The sequence below is a fragment of the Carcharodon carcharias genome, chromosome 20 (assembly GCF_017639515.1).
Source record: "Carcharodon carcharias isolate sCarCar2 chromosome 20, sCarCar2.pri, whole genome shotgun sequence".
Lineage (NCBI taxonomy): Eukaryota > Metazoa > Chordata > Chondrichthyes > Lamniformes > Lamnidae > Carcharodon > Carcharodon carcharias.
In genome coordinates, this window is record NC_054486.1 from 24,561,535 (window position 1) to 24,582,397 (window position 20,863).

The 20,863-nt window shown below is 44.2% G+C and overlaps 1 protein-coding gene across 7 annotated transcripts in view; it reads right to left on the reverse strand.

Annotated features, from left to right (window-relative positions):
• The window catches only part of ltk (leukocyte receptor tyrosine kinase), a 223,944-nt gene that overhangs the window by 46,669 nt on the left and 156,412 nt on the right, over nucleotides 1-20,863 (reverse strand). For all 7 annotated transcript variants that reach the window (XM_041214429.1, XM_041214427.1, XM_041214431.1 and 4 more), the window contains 2 exons: nucleotides 15,608-15,760; nucleotides 7,724-7,834 (listed from right to left, as the gene is read on the reverse strand). In XM_041214429.1, the coding sequence (XP_041070363.1) occupies nucleotides 7,724-7,834; nucleotides 15,608-15,760 (264 nt within the window). The remainder of the gene's footprint in view (nucleotides 1-7,723; nucleotides 7,835-15,607; nucleotides 15,761-20,863) is intronic.

The window sequence follows — 20,863 nt, forward strand, 5'->3', positions numbered from 1 at the left end:
ATAACTAGTTAGTTCATGTGGATCCTTCCCATTACATTCATTGGGCTTGAAGATAGTGTTAATTGTTTGTCAGTGGTGATAATGTCAAAGACAATGGTGATGATGTCAAAGATACAATGGTGATGATGTCAAAGATACAATACTAATGATGTCAGAGAGAATGGTGACCATGATGATGCTAATACAGTAGTGTCACATCATGGCTGATAAAGCCCCATCAATGGCCAATCGAGTGAAGCTATCAGTTGATGCAATGGAGGCTAGAAGGTCCCAGTTTCATCTCCTGCTCTAGACTGCATTAGCCAATCTCAGTTTGGATACTAACACTCTCTCCATATTTGGGCAGTGCCAAGGGATTATAAATTCTTGTTCCTTAGGTCTGTGTCCCTAGACTAGTGGGCAAAGGGACTAAAGCGTGGTGTGGAAAGCAGCTTTGGTTCCCCTTATTGATCTCTATTCAGTGGCTCCATTTGGAAAGAGCAGATGAGCAGGCATGGAATGATAAACATGGTTGAAATGCACTATGGTGCCTTCCATTATTAAGTGGCCAACATTCAATCTCTGAGCATGCACACGAATAATGGTCATTTCGATGTACCAGAGATCTACTGCTGCCAGTGGATTGAACTTGAGCTTGGACTCACTAACTTTAGACAAGAGTAACTGGAAAGCAAATAATGAACATACAGAGCTTATGCATCAAAGAGAAAGGGCTGATAATAAACCTTTAAAGTGTGTCTGAACAACATGAATGGACATTTATGTCCTCCACAGGTCAAAAGCGGTATAGAAAATGCTCAGCTACAGCCAAAAAAAGCAAGATGGCCAACAGACCTGATATGTTGTCTACCATTTAGTTGTTTAGCTTGATGTCAATTGCTCACAGGCTCATCATTACTGCTCACAAACCAGAGTAACATCTATTGCTCCCTAGCCTCTTCCACCATTTTAATCTCCTTCATCATGTTCTTTGGGTTTTAAGATGGCTTAATGAGCTGTTGTCGACCGATAACCATCGGTTATACGATCTTATGCACATTCACAATCTCTAAAGTGAATGACCATTGAGGTACATGATAACAAATAGTAAGATGGCATAAAAGTATGATAACAGAATGCCAAGTGGCAAGAGCAATGGGAAGAGTAAGTTCAGCAGCAAACATTAATGGTTATTAAAAGAACATTAAGACGAACAGGTTTTGTGTTTATTTGTTAATTGATCTTTCATGAATGGAAATATATTTTTCTTTCAGGTTCTCTCACCATAGTAATTCCATCCTGAAGGAATTTGACTATTTGGTCTATCACCCCTGTGCCATTTTGAAAGAGTTCTCCAATTATTCCAGCTTCCCTGCTCTTTCCCCCTTTTTTTTTCTTTTCAAGTATATATCAAATTCCCTTTTGATAGTTACTGGATAAACAAACATCACATTGGCTCAGTAGTAGCACTGTCCCTTCTTGAGTTAGAAGTTTGTGGGTGCAAGTTCCATTCTAAGACTTGAACATACAATCAAGGCTGACACTTCAGTGCAGTACTGAGGCACTAAACCAAGGCCCCATCTCTATGTTCCATGGTTCAGACTTAAAAGATCGCAAGACTCTTCAACAATCTTTATGTTTGAAATGCTTGGGACGTGGAAAGGTGACAGATCAACACATTCAGCCACTCCTTGTTAGCAACAGTGGTGTAGCAGGGAAAAATACAACCTCTCTACTAAATAGCCAATGCTGGCATTCCGTAGTTACCACAGGGCACATTATATCTAAAACTCATTCACACTTCCAGTCTGTAGTTACCACATGACACAGCACCTCAATACCCAGAAACATAGGCACTTCTTAGCTACCACAGAGCACAACCTGCTGATATTCATTAATACCTGCAATTATAATACACTCCAGGTTATGGATTACCTGCTTCCACAACAACAACTTGCATTTATATAGCACCATTAACATAGTAAAACATCCCAAGGCACTTCACAGGAGTATTATCAACCAAAATTTGACACTGAGCCACATAAGCGGGATATTGGGATAAATGGCCAAACACTTGGTCAAAGAGGAAAGAATCAAACAGCTTCTTAAAGTGGAAGAGAGAGGTAGAGAAACTGAGAGGTTTATGGAGGGAATTCCAGAGGTTAGGGCCTAGGCAACTGAAGATATAGTGGAGCAATTAAAATCAGAGACTTGCAAGAGGCTAGAATTGGAGGAATGCTGAACTCTCTAAGGGTTGTAGGACTGGAGGAGATTACACACACAGGAAAGGGAAAAGTCAAGGAGGGATTTGGAAACAAGAATGAGAATTTTTTAAATCAGACATTGCCAGGTTGGGAGCCAATGTAAGTCATCAAGCACAGAGGTGAAAGGGACTTGCTGCTGGTCAGGGCTTGGGAGTTTTGGATGAACTCAAGTTTATGAAGAGTGGAATATGGGAGGCCGGTCAGGTGGACAATAGAAAATTATAGAAGTAACAAAAGAATGGATGAGGGTTTTAGCAGATGAGTTGAGGCAGAGGCGGTGACAGGTGACATTAGAGAGGTGGAAATAGGCAGTCTTGATGATGGAGCAGATACGCCGTTGGAAGCTCAGATCGGGGTTAAATATGACACCAAGGTTGCAAACAGGTCTGGTTCAGCCTTAGACAGTTGCCAGAGAGATGGAGTGGGTAGTTAAGGAATGGGAGTTTGTAGCAGGTACTAGAGATAATGGCTTCCGACTTCCCAATACTTAGTCGGATAATATTTCTGTTCAACCAGTACTGGATGTCGGTCAAGCTGTGTGACAAATCAAAGACAGTGGAGGGGTCAAGAGAGATGATGCAAGACAGAGCTGGGTGTTGTCAATGCACATGTGGAATCCAGCATGGTTTCAGATGATGTTGCTGAATGGGAAATTGAAGAGGGCCAAGGATAGATCCTTGTGGGATAGCAGAGGTAATGGTGCAGGAGCAGGAACAGAAGTGATTGCAGTTGATTCTCTGGCTACGATGAACTAGTTAAGAATAGAACCAAGCGAGCACAGTCCTACTCAGCTGGATGACAGATGAGAGGCATTAGGCAAAAATGATGTGGCCACAACTGTGTCAAAGGCCGCAGATAAGTCAAGAATGATGAGGAGGATAGTTTACCATTGTTACAGTCATAAACATATGCAGACCTTAGTTCCAGCTGAATTCAGCTTATCTGTTACAATGCAACCACCTAATCCAAATAAGTTCCCACCACACCTACAGTACAACCCACCATATCCCTGATGGAACCAGGTAAGAATTGCTTACCCTGAACTGCTTGGAACAAGTGCACCATGTTTATACTTGTTACTCAGGTCACACTGGAGTCAGCTTACTATGTCCAGGCAGTTCATTCAGACTAATACCTTGCTGGCTCTCAGTGTTCCAAATATCCACTTGGAACTGGTTCCATTCAGCTCTCTGTGTTCAGAATCCTTTCTTCTAATGAGTTTGTAATCCAACTATCATTTCAAAGCATAACTGATATCATTCTGATATACATCAGTTATAAACTCTAGTGGAGGTACAATAGATACTGGCATGCTGAAACACTGAAGAGCCTACCAGGGTTTGACATTAAAGACCAAGGAAGTTTAGTTGTTCCTATTTTATAAGGGATTATATATATATATATAAATATATATAAATATATAAAAATTGTAAATGATACAAAGCAATTTAAGTAAACCTATACCAAAATATCACTTTATGTCATCCATTTAATGCATCGGGATCAAGGAATGAGGAGGATTCTAAACTTAACTAATTTACTAAGGAATTCTGAAGAGTATAGGAAAAAGGATTAGTCCGTTACCTGGTAGTGTAGTGGGGGCAGAAGAAGCATGAGAACCATCCTCAGTATAGTGAATGGGTAAACTCAATCTACAGGAACCAGAGAAGGACATGGGGTCAATTCACAGGGTAGGCCGGTGTTGGGGAAAATTCTCAGATTGTCTAATGAGAACAATAACTCAAATGGTCAAAGAATGGGAGGAACGAGTCCAATCTCCAGCTGGGAGGATTACAAGTCTGACCTCCTCAATGCTCTTGGTGACTTAGTAACCAAGATCAATGATGTTAAGGAGAATTTATGGAGTGCATTTTACAGCCTCAGGATGTTGCAAAGCACTTTGCTGCCAATGGAGTGTTTTTGAAGTAAAGTCACTGTTGTAATGCAGGATGGTCTACATGAGTCTGTGCATCCATTGCCTGGCACTCTGGTCAACACAGAGAAAACTGCACTGAATTCCCTGGTGTCAGAGCAAGGCTGTCTCATTAGTCTGTCCCTTCAAGAAGTCACAACAGCTTCACAAACACCAAGCACTTGGGTTGCTGCAGCCAAAGCTGAAATATGCAAAACCCAACGTTAGGCTCTAAATACCCATATGCAGGATTATAATGTAATAGACTAGGTCAAATATAGCTCCTATTACCCATAAGTGTCACAACTAAAATCTAGTCTTTTGGCCAACTGATGTAGGGTACAGGTAATCTATTATACCCTTTGCTCACCTAAAGATACAAGACAGAAATTCAGGGTCTATATATTGCGTCAGCCATATTAGTTAGTTGGGATACTATAGCAAATGTTCTACAGCAGCAGAACTATCTACTGAACCGATTTTGATATAAGCTATGAAATCAAAGAACGGTACTTCATGCAAATGACAGTATCTAGCAGCAAATATTAATAGATAATCAAATAAATAAGACATGTAATTCAGGATTTATGGTTATTCTTCTACTTTACTATTAAATAAAAGATGAATCTCCCCATAGCTCAGTTAGTTTAATTGGAGTGCAGCTGAGCTATTCAGACCAGATAAATCCCATGTTCCATCCTTGGTCTGCGCTGATGTAGCTTGTGGCTACCAATAAAGTTCATGCTCTCTGGTTAAGAAGGGTGAAACTGGCCACTGTTCCTGCTCCTGTTTACTATACAGACAGTACTGCTGGGAGGTTGTACACATGCATGACGAGTCAAGGAAGATGCAATCTCATCGTCAAAAGCTGGCCAGTGCTTGCTTTCAAGGCTCATACATGACCACTGGCCAACTAGCTGATGGGCCTTCAGCAATGACGCAATAGAAAATGAGGAGTCAACTTGGACATGAGAGCAGAGAAATAAAAATTGTTGGAAAAAGAAAAATCAGAGAACAATTACAGAAAAATAAACGCAAGTTAAAGGAATTATGTCAACCATCCTATCAGCGCCATTAACACTGATATGGAATAAAAGGGTAGATATGTGATAAAGGCACACGTAAGAAACTGTTAACAAAAATGAGGGTGCATGGAATTGGAGGCATCCTATTGACTCGGTTAGGGAAGTGGCTAGGGTCTAGGAGACTGAGCAGCTATAATGGGTATGTACTCAAACTGGCAGGATGTAACCCGTGGTGTCAATCAGGGATCTGTTCTGATGCCTTAGCTTTCTGCTATGTTTATAAATGACCTGGATTAAGGGATACAGAACCGTCTATCTTAATTTGCTGATGACTCTAAGTTAGGTGGTGCAGTAAACAGTGTAGCTGAGAGCAAGAGGTTGCAAGGGGGCATTGATAGATTAAGTGAATGGGCAAAAGAAATTCAATATAGGTCATCCAGTTGGACCTAAGAAAGATAGATCAGAATATTTTTCTAAATAGCAAGAAGCCAGGTACTGTGGAGGGGCAGGGAGGTTTAGGGGTTCAAGTACAGATGTCACTAAAAGCTAGTGAACAGGTGCAAAAATAACCTTAAAGATTAATGGATTGTTGACCTTTATCTCAAAAGCACTGGAACAGAAAGGGTCGGAAATTATGCTACAAGTGTACAGAGCTCTGGTTAGATCCCATCTAGGAACAGAGGATTTAGGAGCAGGAGTAGGCCATTCAGCCCTTTCAGCCTGCTTTGCCATTCAATAAAATCATGGCTGATCTGGTTGTGGTCTCAACTCCATTTTTCTATCTGTCCCCCATAACCCTTGATTCCCTTGTCTATCAAAAATCTAGAATACTGCACTCAGTTCTGAGCACTGCAATTCAGGAAGAATTGGACTTGGAGGGGTTATAGAATCAAAAACGTTACAGAGACTAAAGGGGTTAAATTATGAGGACATATTCCACAGATTAGGCTTGTATTCCTTTGACTTTAGAAGGTTAAAGGTAATCTAATTCAGGTATGTTATATGATTGAAAGGGTTGATCGGGTAAATAAAGGGAAACCATTTCTTCTGGAGGAGAAGTCCAAAACAAGGGGCCATAACATTAACATCAGAACTGGGCCATTTAAAGACGATGTTAAAAAGCACTTCTTTACACAAAGGTAGCAGAAATCTCGAACTTTGACCAAACTGTTGGAACTAGGTCAATCGAAAGTTTTAAAATTGAGATTGTTATATCTTTGTTTTTCAAGGCTATTTAGGGCTACAAAACCAAAGGAGGTAGATTAAGTTTTGATACAGATTAACCATGATCTAATTCAATGGCAGAACATGCTTAAAGAGCTGAATGGCCCATTCCTGCTCCTAAGTTTCACAGAGGATCCGGTATCTTACAGTCTAATGATATGCATTTATGGAGAGACTTTTATTACTACTTTAAAATAACTCGAGGAAGTATAATCAGCAGATATGAATGAAAAGTAAATTTGAAACCAAAATGAAAGGTACAGTTTTGCTCAAACAGTGCTAAATATTTGGAATAATCTGACAAATGGGGTAAGATAGGCAAAATCCTTGTGATATTCCATATGTAGGTGGATAAAATGAGTGATGGAGGGAACTGGAGGAATGAGATTTCATTCACATTTTCTTGACGTCTCATCCTGAGTCAGCTCCAGAATTCTAACTTGCACCTAGTCATGTTCATCCACCTTCCCTGTCCTTGCTGGCCTACATTGACTCCTAGTCCACCAATGCCTCAAATTTAAAATTCTCTTCGTCATGTTCAAACTCCTTGGCCCTCCCCATCTCAGCAACCTTCTTCAAACATTATAATCTCCAAGATCTTGGCGCACCAACAATTCTAGCCTCATGCGCATCCTCGATATTCTTTCTTCACCACTGGCGGCCGTGCCTAGGCTCTAACCTCTGGAATTCTCACCCTAAACCTCTCCACCACTCTACAATTCTCTTTCCTCCTTTAAGACCCTCCTTAAAAGCAATTGATTCTGTAATATTTTGGCCAAACTTTCAGCCACTCATTCTAATGTCTCCTTCCTTGGCTTAGTTAGTTTTTGGCTGATAACACTTCTGTGAAGCACCTTGGGATATTTTATTATGCTAAATAGCAGCATAAATGCAGGTTTTCCTGCTACTTATGAACTGACATTCTATAAATTTTGAGATATGCATACTGGGTCTTCCAAACTTTAGCATCTAGGTAACCAACTCTGGTATAGGTAGGAATATAATGAGCCAGGCATTCTATCTATACAAAGAACATAAACAGGATAAAGGTGAAGCTGCATGCCACACATATTTACACTGTTATCTCTTGCATTACTAACTTCCTTTCCTAGCCTGTGTCAGATATGGATGGATTGGAGGAAGTGAAGCTGGTGATTAAATGTTTTCAATGATGCGTTCATGCACAGAATGGCGTTATTGGAAGAAGCACTGAGCAACAACAATTTAAAACCAAAACAAAAATTTCTCCTGAGCTCATAGCTTGTGAAATGTTGGTTGAGAAGGGAGCTGTGCAGTACAAAGTTTAATGAAATTCTTACTGAGAGCAAGTCCAGCACAGGTTAGAACTACACCAGTAACAATGGTGGACATAACCACGACAATTATGAGGGAGAAAGGAAGATGGCCTTCTGGGTTGGCGCCTCCGGCAACTGCAGACAAAGGGGAAGAAAAAAGAAGCACCTATTAAGACTTCATTCACTTACAAGTAGCTTTCCATTATCAATCTGCAAAGATATTTTAGAAAACTATTGCTTTAAAATCCATGGTGGCTAATATTTAAAATTGTAAAGAGTGGCAAAGCCTATCAGTCAAAAGGTAAGTGGCCAAGAACAATAGGCCAGCTTCCACCAGCTGGCTTTGAAACACAATACATTCCATGCAATAAGAGACGTTTATTGCTGAGTGTTGCCGATATCTTATCAATATATTGAGAGCATCTAGATTGCACCTATATTCAGTAAAGAGGCTATTCAACTCCATTTTTTATTCAATCCATACCAGTACCAAAAAAAAAATCATCAGAAACATCCAGACAGGCCAGAAAAAGGGCTGGCAATGAACAATATGCCCTCATTCATTTTTAATCATTTGGGGTGGAATTTTCAGATCTGGAGACTAAGTGTGGTGGCGGGTGAGAAAGTTGGCATGATTCCTGCTGGGCAGCAAGATGAACCCGCGTGACCTTCTGCTTTTCAGCTCATTAATTATTCATCAGCTCGTCGAATCTTGTGGCAGGGCGGGCAGGGATTTGTCCGTCCACCGTTACCTCATGGGGTTGAAGGTCCTGTTGCCATATATAAATGGCATCCGGAGAGACATTCAGTCACTTTAGGCCAGGTTGTTATACTGGACAGGTACTCCAAGGTGCCAAAAAGATCCAAACCCTCCGCTCCACCATTCAGCAAGTCCTCCCGAGGGATTGTCGTCCGGGCTGTCCAGGAAAGGCAGAGGTCCTCTTTCCTCAGGCTGGGAGCAGATGGTCTTCCCACCTGACTAGGCCAGCCTGGGAGGAGGTCGCCGGGGGGGGGTCAGTGGGAAACAAAAAAGCACCACTCTGCAGTGTAGGAAACAAATGAATGATCTGATGTACTCCGCCAGCGTGAGTGAAACTTCTACTCATTCCAAACTCTCACTCTCATAAGGGCATCGGGCAGTCTAAGGGTTAGAGTCCACAGGGATGTCACACATGAGCAGCAAATGGGACATCAGCACCGAATGTCTGCCAGCAACTTTAAGATCACCATCTCATGTAAGATCCTGCACAAACGGCATCTTCAGCCCTTACTGGGGAGTGCTCAGCACACAGAACAGGCATGCATGCTTCTAAAATGCTCTTTCATCCATAGTGCTCACAGTCAATCTATCCGTCTTTATGCAGGACAAGATTTCCCACAACAAAGGGGAGAGATCCAAGACTGGAAGGAGGACACCAGAGTTGAGGACACTCTTCCCCAACAAGGAACAGCCCACAGAGCTGGCTGGAAGGGTTCATGTGTGGAAGGCGTGATCAGCCTCCCCACAACAAGCCAGTGAGGGGCATCCAGTATACGTCAACCACATGACTGTGAGTGCCCTATAATGTTGGAGCCTGCCTGGTCAATCACTAATTACCTCTTCCTTCTATTCCAGCTCCCAGTGAGAAAAGGTGAAGGATGTGCTCCAGCAAGCACCTCACACCTACACCAGCTCAGGTGAGGATGCAGAACAACCATCTGATGAAGACCTTTCACTACATTGACCTGGATCCTCCACCAGCGCAGATATACACACTTCAGTGGGACCTAGCTTTAGAGCAGGCTAGGGTTCATAATCTGGTGATCACCTCACAGACACAGGGGGCAGCGACAGTTGGGGTCTCTGATGCTCACAGGACTGCTGGACACTAGCCCTCTGCTGAGACTGAGTCTGATGATGAGCTTCTGAAATTGGCCCTGACAGAAATGTTGGAAATGCAGGGAGAGGCAGGAGAACATAAGGCAGGACTGTAAGAGGCCGTCAACAGACTGGAATGAAGGACAGAGGAGCCCTTCCATGTTCTGTCTGATGTTGTGTCTCCGGCATGCGAGTGTATAGAGGTCTCCATGGGAAGGGTGGCCTTGGAGATTCAGGTCCAGCAGTTTCTGCTCGGACCTGCACACCATCACTCTAGCCCGGGGTGTGTTCCAGCAGTGACTAGGCGAGAGGGGATTGGGGCATGTCAACCTTCTGCTGGGTACCCCTTCTCATCAAGGAGTTAGGGTGGAGGCCCTCTGGCACCCAAAGGGAGGAGGAACGCCAGCCAGACACCCCAGGGGTATCCACCTAGGACACGCCAAGGATGTGCTGCTGCTCCAAATCCCCTCTGCCAGCGGGTCAGGATGAGGAGGAGAGCCGGAGACTCTTAGCAGGCTGGGGCCCTCCAGGCCTTGGGCCACCAGAGGACATCCGCCAAAGTCATTTTGGACAACATTTCATTGCAGTCAGCAAGCTGCCTCCACCCCTGCTGTGGATGGCAGGGCTGCACCTAGTCATAGCGGTAGGGTAAGAAAAATTAACAAGTTTTGGATGCACAATGGTGACACGGCTGTTCTATCACTGTATTTACTCTTCACAATTGTAAATGTAGTTTGCATTTATCCCTCTCCAAGTCTCAGGTATTCAAGAGCTAATCGATGTGATGCAAGGTCCCGTGTTTATTCAAGGGTCCAAAATGTACCCCTGCAATGTGCTCCCACCTAGATTCTCGGATGCATTAAATCTCACACAGTCTCATCACAGTGATTAGCCTTTATTTCCAAATCTGTGACATTAACAAAGACTCTTCATATGTGACAGTGATGGCTGGGCAATGCACCTGTGACCCTTAGATCTCAGGCAGGCATAAATGGGTTCAGGAGAATTGCACATCAAGGTTAGTGATTATCTTGATGCCATGGCACTGAAGTCTGTAGTTTGTGGATGGCACAAGTTTTCGTGGTGACAAATGTTAAAATAATTTCTTCCAATTGTACTTCACAATGCCGTTTACTTTATGGCAGTGAATTTTTGGGAAGAGTAGTATTCGTTGTCGAACACCATAGGCTTTCATGCCTCCCTGCAGCATGCTATCATCTCCGCGTTTAAGGCTGAACATTATACATTTCTTAGCTCTCACTCTCACCATGCATGGCACTGAACGATGGAAATTGGTTTTGTCGTGTTGTTATACTGATATAAAGGCATTAATCACTCATAAGGGATTGGGTAGACAATTGTGGGTTCATTTACTTAGACTAGGCACATGGGAACATTTATACATGGCTTAAATTGACTGGGCCACATTTCTCCCAAATGCCAAGGTAATGCAGGACTGAAACTTGGCAGGCTTTTGATGAATGCAGGGTCATGAGTGTTTGTAAAGAATCAAACCATGGTCCTGCCACTCTCTGTGAGGATGATGCGAACATGACTTGTAGCTTTGTGTGCATGCTGTAGAGTAACAGGTCACTGCGTACTGATGTCCGAAGGCATACTGGGGCTCAGTAGTAAAATGAGGCCTCTGCATTATTCATCCATGAGAGCTGATGAATGGAGAGATGATGCTGTCTGGATGTTGCGCTTTCTTCAAACTGTCAAGTCCTAACTATTGATGAATATCTTTTCCTGTTAGCACTGCCTTGCTAAGCTGCTGTCATACTGGCATGAGTGCATCCATGCGTGCAATGGATTTTCAGCTGCTTGAAAACCGCCATGCCCACTGACTTGATGACGCCATGGTTGAAAGGGCTGCTTAAAGAGGTGTGCTAATGGAATGTTAATCATATTCCACAGTGGCCACATGTTCCCAAGGCTACTGTGCCTTCCAAGGATGACCCCATCTTTAGGGCAGAAGGAGACTTGTACTGCTGCCATGATCATTGTGAGGTTGATGACCTTTCCTGATATGTTGATTCTGACAATTTAAGGTTTTGTTGTATCACCTGCATCGAAATCTAAAGATAACTTTGATTGTGAAAACTTGTCTTTACTTGATTCCTCATGAAACCCTGTAGCTATGAGGTTGTCACGGGCACATCTGTCGTATCTTGCCAGTACAATGGCATCCTCATGTGGCCCATTTGAATCCTCACCCACCTCAGAGTCATCTCTTTCCAAGTCCTCCTCATCTGAGGAGACATCTAGCTCCTCAATGAGCCCCTCTGGCAACACATCCCCCCTTTTCAGTGTTAGGTTGTGCAGGATGCAGGAAACAACGATGATGCTAGACAGTCTCTGTGGTGAGTATTGCAGAATCCCGTCTGATCTGCCCAAACATCGGAATCGCATCTTTAAGAGGCCAGAGGTTTTCTCTATGAAGGTCCTTATGGCAGATTGTGCAGCATTGTACCCCTCCTCAGATACGCTCTGTGGCAAATGAACTGGCGTCATTAGCCATGTCTTCTTGGGGTACCCCTTATCACTGAGGAGCCAATCCTCAAATACCTCTGATACCCGCAAGTGACTCAAAATGTAAGAGTCATAAGAGCTCCCTGGGTACCTCGCACAAATATGCTGAATCTGTTTTCTGTGATCACAGATTAGCTGGACATTCAGAGAGTGAAATCCTTTTCTATCAATGAATCTCACGGGCTGCTTCCAGGGAGCTCTCAAGGCTACATGTGTACCGGCTATGGCACCCTGCACTTGCAAGAAATGAGATCGCAGTGAATCCCACAGCTCTGGCAGCTTAGCTTGCTTCATCCAGGAAGAATTGCATGTAATAGTGAGCTTTACTGAAAAGGGCATCTATCATGTCTCTTATGGGTTTGTGTAATGTCAACTGTGAGATTCCACAAAGATCCTCAATGGAGCCCTGGAAGGGTCCACGAGCAAAAACAGTTCAGTGCGCTGGTAACCTTTGGAGCAACCAGCATTGGATAAACTCCAAGTCCGTGAGGCATGAGCTCCTCATGAAGAATGTGGAAAATGTGAGCTACCACGTCCCTAGTCCGGTGAAGATGCTGTGGCACTGTCTTTCACTCATCTCCATGTATAAGCTCCGTCTTCTGTAGAAACTTGGTCGTGCCAAATGTCTTCATGGATTTGGCCCCTCCTCAGCAGCATCTGGGAATTCCTGGGAGTCCACTGGTTCTTGATCCCCAGGGCAAAGTTCTTCCAGGAGTTGCACCAATTGATGACGAGTCCCTCTTCTCCTCGTTCTAATCAGACCCATCAACAAGGCAACGTTGTCTGCAGCCTGAATTCTCTATTCCTCCTTGCATCTATGAGCGGATACAACTGAGCAATCAACGTTAGCTTCCCTTGAATGGTCTCTTTCCATAAACAAGGCAGGAATCCAGTCTTCAGCCCTTGACCTGCCCTCAGTCTGTACATTGCATACCAAGGCCACCCCTTGCAGGATGATATAATCCGGGAGGACGACAGGGGGGCTGCGCATTCCCCTCAGACATGGTTAGGTATTCACGAGGGTCTTAACTAGGCTCAAAAGACCTTTGTCCTATAACCCACACTCAGGCTTCTGGTATTTGTCCTCCAGTTGCCTTGACAATAAGTATCAATATCCAATCCTTGCAGTTATATCATGACTGCAAGCATGGTGCCTTGAATGCCATGACCAGTACATTTGGAACATTGAGGCTTATAGGGTCCATGTATCTTCTGTGCAGCAGCCAGGGCCCTTGGTTATTTGAACCTACATCCACTCTCACATGTTTCAGTAAGAATCAGATGCCAATTAAGACCAAATGCACCGCAGCGCCTAATCCTAACGGAATCTCGCCTAAATGTGCACCATTAGTAAATGAGTCAAGCTCGTTCATTGTGCATTAGACCCTTGAGTCCAGCACTCAGCTGAGCCATGCTCTCCATGGTTTGAACAGGAAATTTATAGGGTCTAATCAATTTATAGGGTCAATCGGCCCAAAATTGCTGTGCTGAACTCCTCCCACACACCCTGAGACCCCTCCCCGATTGATTTTTTTCTAGCTTGTTTGTCAACTGTGTCAATCTTTGGTGAACGCAGCCGGCTTCCAACCTCCCCCATCACCCACAAAGTTCCTGCCATCCTCCTCCATACTCACCACCCCCTGATTCTCCTTTGTCCTGTAGGTACCCAGCCTCCCCCTGTTACCCTTGACCCCATCATTGTTCTCCCTGCTGAACTCTTTAATGTTGATGTCCCCACGCCGTTTGTCGACTGGACCCTTCCCCTTCTCGAGGCCACACGCACCCTTATTTTTTGGGACCCCCTCCATGAGACCATCCAATACTCGCCATGACTTTTCAGCTACTGACATACAGGATCCTCCCTTGAATGTTACTGTGCCCTCTGCCCCACAATACCATGACTTGAAACTCCAGGACCAAATGCCTTAGGTGACTGACCACACCCTGATACCATACTGTGCAGGACCGTCACTGCACCGAGAGCCCTCCCCATCGCCCAGGGCTGAAACCAAGACATTTCTGCTATGCAGAGCCCTCTATCATGGCCCGAACAACCTCAGGACAGTTTCTTCAATATGTCCCCGACAGTGTGGCCTCAGCCCCAGGACAGCCTCATCAATATGTCCCCAACGGCATGGCCTCAGCAGGTCCCTGATTATTCCACTGCCAGTCTTATAACTCTTGCTCCAGGACCGTCTTTCACAACTCCACTCTGTTCCTTGACAATCCCCTAGTCCTGCATCTGTCTTATCCCTCCCCTCTCATATTCCCCCACCCACTCCAGTCCTGCCTCTGTCTCCCCATCCTCTCTCGTGTTAAAGCCCCTGCAGTCCTGCCTCCATCTCACCCCCTCCTCTCGTATTTCCTCCCCCAGTACTGCCTCTGTCTCCCCTCTCCCCTCTTGTGTTAACCCCCCTTCAGTCCAGCCTCTGTCTCACCCCTCCCCTCTCATGTTCCCCACTTTCCCCACCCCCGAGTCCTGCTTCCCACAGGTCTTGACTCCCATGCCCAGATTTTGCACAGTTTGTGATACAGGCGCCCGATATTTCACAGCTATGGTCTTAAAGGAAGGTGAAAGCAGTGTCTGCTGACCTCCAAGTTGAACATGAGCCAAAGCTCACCAGCTGCATGCTATTTATTTACACTCGTAAAACTGAACATTCTCATTAACCACTTGTGGTGCTCTTAATTTGGAGGGGAACATAACGCCGGTGAGTTGGCCTTTAAATGAGCATTCATGAGATGCAAATGAATGCAAACATGATTCCTGACATAGGTCAATGGGAAATTTGACCTGCCTTTTACCCACCATCTATGTCAGGAGAACAAAACTCCAAATTAATTTTCCGCCGGCGGGAAACAGGCTTTGCTAATCATGCCAAATTTAGTGCCCTCACCTGCCACGATTCCCACTGCAGGTGAGATCGGAAAATTCCACCCATGCTTTTAATTACATTTATTATAAAGAATGTTAGGTTGCACTAGGGGCCAATACTCCATTCATTAGTGCAATACAAGTACCCATTCATTACCATTCCAATAACAATGCAAAGACCTTTCTGCAAGAGTGCACAGAGGGGCTGGGAATGGTATAGACCCCTTGGGCTGTATGGCTCACAATGAATGTAAGCACTGAATGCTAATTGTATTGAAGCACCTCAGAGTGAAACATGATGTATGTTGATAACTCCAATCCCATTGCACTATCTGACTGGCTGTAATGACCATATTGAAATTATTGTAATATTCATTGATTGTGTTGAAGCACCATGCGATCCATGTGTAAAATTTGAATCTGATTGCACTTTTTGTGATGGCGATTTAGGAATACTTTGTAATGTTCTTTCAGATCTTTTATGAATAAAGTATAATTTTCAAAAAAAAATGCAGAACCAGACATCCATTGCACTGACAATAAGAGTGCCAAACATCGCACTGACAATACAGGGACAAATTTCCATTATACTGACAATACAGAGCACTTTATTATGCAACCAGATCATGAAATTTGTTCTTACCTGTACAGGTAACATTATCTTTGGCTAAAACTTTGCCACCCAGGCACAGACACACTATCTTCTTGGACTCCTGGTCCCGTACACAGTTGTCCGACTCACAATGACTGCAGTTGATATGGATCCGAATTTCAGCTTCTCCGTGACTTTCCATGGCTGTAAACAGAGTGAAAAGCAACTTAATCAGAGGCTGTTGGCAGCAAATTACACTGAAAATCCATATTGTGAACCCGAGTCATCGACAGAGCAAGGTTTTGCTGAAGCGTTCTGAACTTCACTTTTGGAAATGAGCAAGTAGCATTCTGTGTTTCAATGGTAAGTTGTAGTGACCCCTTCCCCTGTGGAGTCTATTAAACAAACCACATTAGGTTGATGACAGACCAAGATGAGTCCTCAATCTTACACCCTATCCCACATCCTGCACTTGCCCTTTCTGGCCAGCCTCTCTTTCCTGCTACAATTGATTAACACTCTCCCTTTATCATTAACACTCTTCCTTTATCAGTTTACCAGAATCACAGAATCTTACAATACAGAAGGGTGCCATTTGACCCGTTGTGCCTGTGTCAGCTCTTTGGTGGAGCCATCCAATTAGTCCCATTCTCCACACTCTTGCTTCATTGCCCTGCAATTTTTCCTCCTTCAAACATTTACCGGTTTTCATTTGAAAGCTCGGGCAAGGTTTTGCTCTTTAGGTCAGGAACCCAGCATCGGGGTCAAATGGGGGTCAAGACCCACACTGTGTGGAAAACAGTCACACAGCAGTGATTTTCCTTCAATTGTCCAATTAGTGGCCAGAAGGCAGGCTTGCTGTCCAATAAGGATGGTGGGGAGTGGGGGGGGTTCCTCAAAGCTGGAGGGCTATTGGAGCCCCCACCCTCCACGCCCCCCCCCCCCCAGTAATGAAGCTGCCGCCTGAAGTTCAGGTAAGCGATAGAGGGCATCTTTGCTTTGAAGCCGAGGGTTGGATTTTCGTAGTCAGGCTGACCCCGGAGGCCTTTTGAAATATGAATGTGAAGTCCCGCCCCCATTTCCAACAAATCCCATTTTTGTTGGTGTGAGAAGTGGGTGGGGTGTGAAAACCATAGATGAACATAGCTGTTCCATTTGAAATTAGCGCTGAGCTCAAACAGGCTCCATTTTCGCTGTTGCAAAGGTCTTAACCTGCAGTGTAGAAATCACGAATTTATGGAGGAGGCGTAGATGCTCTTGACGGGTGGATAAGGTCTGTTTAAGTGTCATTATTTAAACTTATTTAAATCCCAGCCTTTTAAAAATGAAAAGAAAACAGGCTGCAACTGTCAGAGTAAAAACAAACAACCTCTACTGGACTGCAATGATCGACAAGCCATCTGGTTTAGCTTAGAAAAACATATTACCATCTGTTCCTGGAGGTTCAATAGAGTTCATTGTTGGCATTTCCCAAGGGCTGTTATGAATGCTTGGTTGAGTTTCAAAAGTACATAGCTCACCTATGTTAGTTGGGGTGGGGGGAGCTGAATTCACATTATAATTGACAGTTTTAAAATACCATGAAAGAATTAGCTGTCCTTGATGTGTTTATGGAATGAAACTTTATTTGTTTCTTTAACAGATTAACCATGGAAGGAAATTTAATATCTTTGGATTTCATGAAAGAGATTTTTTTTTCTGTATCAAATGTGTATGAGTAAGTGCTCTTTAGATTTTTAGAAGCTTAATTTTTTTGCATCTCCACATGGCTCTTGAGGTCGTAGTGGATATTGGGTAAGTGGCTATGGAGGTGGCTCAAGGTATATGAGGTTGCTTGAGGGGTGAGAGGTAGGGCCTAACAAAACTTGGCTGAGGTTTCAGAGTACAGAGGTGGGTCTTCTAACCAGCCCACCTCAGCACTTACCCACCTCCTTGGTAACCTCCAAATTGCCTCCCCTCCAGACTCAATAACTCTCCTGATGCCCTGGAAAGAAAATTATGCATGCAGGGGTCAATTCCAAGGAGATGGGTCTGCTGAGTTGGGGTATTCCTCGACTCGAGCTTCCCGCCTCCATGATGAAAATTTGGCCCACATTCTCACCAACATTTTAAACAGTTTAATTTAAAATTGCCCACAGCTGCCAGGCCATCATTGTGGAGGAAAACCCCTCCACAGGAAAGCCTGCAATCACAAATGAGGCCAGGTGGATGGTGGGGGGGTGTTCAAAGGCTGCCAGAAAAGCCGGCCCCAGTCTGTCGCTAGAAGCCCGCCTCAAGGCAGTTGATATGGTCCCAAACATCTTGGGGTGGCTGACTGCAAAATTCCAGCTGGCCTCTGAGGATTGGCCTTAATAGGCCTTTAACTAATGTTAAGTAACTACCCATCACTTGCAGGTAGGTAGTTCGGCCGACTCCGATCTCACTTTTAGGAAAATGGTTGTAAGCAGGATAGAGCCAACAAATTGACATGCCCCAAGTAGACAAACTTGTGGCCTAAAAATGGTTCCTGTTGACTCTACTTCCAAAATCCTTTCAGTCAGTGCATTCCAGATCATGAAAACTCACCTTTTTAAAAATTTATACATGGGATTTGGGCATCATTGGCTAGGCCAGCATTTATTGCCCATCCCTAATTGCCCTTGAGAAGGTGGTGCTGAGCTGCCTTCTTGAACCGCTGCACTCCCTGTGGTGTAGGTACACCTACAGTGCTGTTAGGGATGGAGATCCAGGGTTTTGACCCAGCGATAGTGAAGGAATGGCAATGTATTTCCAAGTCAGGATGGTGAGTCGTAGGGTGAGGGGTGGTAGTCCCATGTGTCAGCTGCCCTTTCCCTTCTAGATGGTACTGGTCGTAGGTTTGGAAGCTGTGTCTAAGGAGCCTTGCTAAGTTTCTGCAGTGCATCTTGTAGATGATACTCACTGCTGCTACTGTGCGTCAGTGGTGAAGGGAGGGAATGCTTGTGGGAGGGGTGCCAATCAAGCAGGCTGCTTTGTCCTGGATGGTGTCAAGCTTCTTCAGTGTTGTGGGAGCTGCACTTATCCAGGCAAATGAAGAGTATTCCATCACACTCCAGAGCTGTGCCTTGTAGATGGTGGGTAGGCTTTGGAGAGTCAGAAGGTGAGAACTCATGACAGGATTCCTAGCCTCTAACTTGCTCTTGTAGCCACAGTATTTATATGGCTAGTTCTGTTCAGTTTCTGGTCAATGGTAACCCAGGATATTGATAGTGGGGGATTCAGTGATGGTAAAAGCATTGAATGTCAAGGGGCAATGGTTAGATTCTCTCTTGTTGTAGATGGTCATTGCCTGGCACTTGTGTGGCGCAAATGTTACTTGCTACTTGTCAGCCCAAATCTGAATATTGTGCAGGTCTTGCTGCATTTGGACATGGACTGCTTCAGTGTCTGAGGAGTCGCGAATGGTGCTGAACATTGTACAGTCATCAGCGAACTTCCCACTTCTGACCTTATGATGGAAGGAAGGTCATTGATGAAGGAGCTGAAGATGGTTGGACTTAGGATGCTACCCTGAGGAACTCCTGCAGTGATGTCCTGGAGGTGAAATGATTGACCTCCAACAACCACAATCATCTTCCTTTGTGCTAGGTATGACCACAACCAGTGGAGAGATTTCTCTCTGATTCCCATTGACTCCAGTTTCAATCAGGCTTCCTGATGCCACACTCGGTCAAATGCTGCCTTGATATCAAGGCCAGTGACTCTCGCCTCACCTCTGGAGTTTAGTTCTTTTATCCATGTTTGAACCAAGGCTGTAATGAAGTCAGGAGCCGAGTAGATGCCAGTGTTGTAGCTGTACTGGAACAGCTTGGCTAAGGGCGTGGCAAGTTCTGCAGCACAAGCCTTCAGTACTATTGTTGGAATATTGTCAGGTCCATAGCTTTTGCAGTATCCAGTGCCTTCAGCTGTTTTTTGATATCATGTGGAGTAAATCGAATTGGCTGAAGACTGGCATTTGTGATGCTGGGGACCTCCGGAGGAAGCCAAGGTGGATCATCCACTCGGCAACTCTGACTAAAGATTGTTGCAAATGCTTCAGCCTTATCTTCTGCACACACCTTTGACCTTTGGATCAAATCTGGCCAACCTAATTTTTCTCTTGCTTCCTGTTGAATCAGGAATTAAATAAATCATCTTTTAGGTGCATCACTATCAGCTGGGAATCAGGCTATTCCATAAACAAGCCATTCTTTAATCTTAGCTTGACTTATGGTTGACTTGTGCTTGCAACACACAAGCCTAGCTTTACACTGGATGAATCAGCTTCATCCTTTCTCTGTTCCTGTTCAGTGTACATCCTGTTGGTCTAAGTGTAATGCCTTCATGTTACGTCTTACAGTTCCTCATGTCTGAGCCCCACTATTCTATGCTGGCCCGATCTGTTGGGTGACTTTGGGAAATGCGGAACACAGGGCAATACTCCCACAAATATTCCCAGAAGATTTATAAAAATTCTCCATTCAAAGCAGTCTGGCAAAGGGATGAAATTGGGAATCATCATTCTTAGATTGGTCTCTGAAATATTCCAAGGAAGGAGGCTAGTCCACATCAGGCGAAATGAGATATTTAAATGGATGAGGTCCCAGAATCAACCACATTACAAGTACATGACCTACTTTTTACTATGGATTGCTTTTTTCTGTCCAATCATGTAGAGGAGAGAAATATCAAACAAATAATTATATTCAATGTGCTCACAATACAATGCGCTGCCATTTTCAATTTGGACACTACGCATCCACAGTCTCTGAACCATTTCTTATGATGGCCCTGATTTTATATGGTTAGTTGACTTATGTTTGTATGTTAAATTCAATTTCAAACCTTATGTGACAGAAGCAAGTTCGAGGCTTGTGAAAGACCAAATTTTGAACTTTGAAATCTTCTGTACATTACAACTATCCGTTTCCCTTTATCTACCCTATCACAAAGGAAGATGGTTGTGATTGTTGGAGGTCAATCATTTCAGTTCCAGGACATTACTGCAGGAGTTCCTCAGGGTAGGGCCCTGAGCTCAACCATTTTCAGCTCCGCTGTCATAAGGTAAGAAGTGGGGATGTTCGCTAATAATTGCACAATGTTCAGCACCATTCATGACTCCTCAGATACTGAAGCAATCCATGTTCAAATTCAGTAAGACCTGGACAATATCCAGGCTTGGGCTGACAGGTGGCAAGTAACATTCATGCCATACAAGTGTCGGGTAATGACCATGTCCAACAAGAGAGAATCTAACCATTGCCCCTTGACGTTCAACGTCATTACCATCGCTGAATCCCCCACTATCAA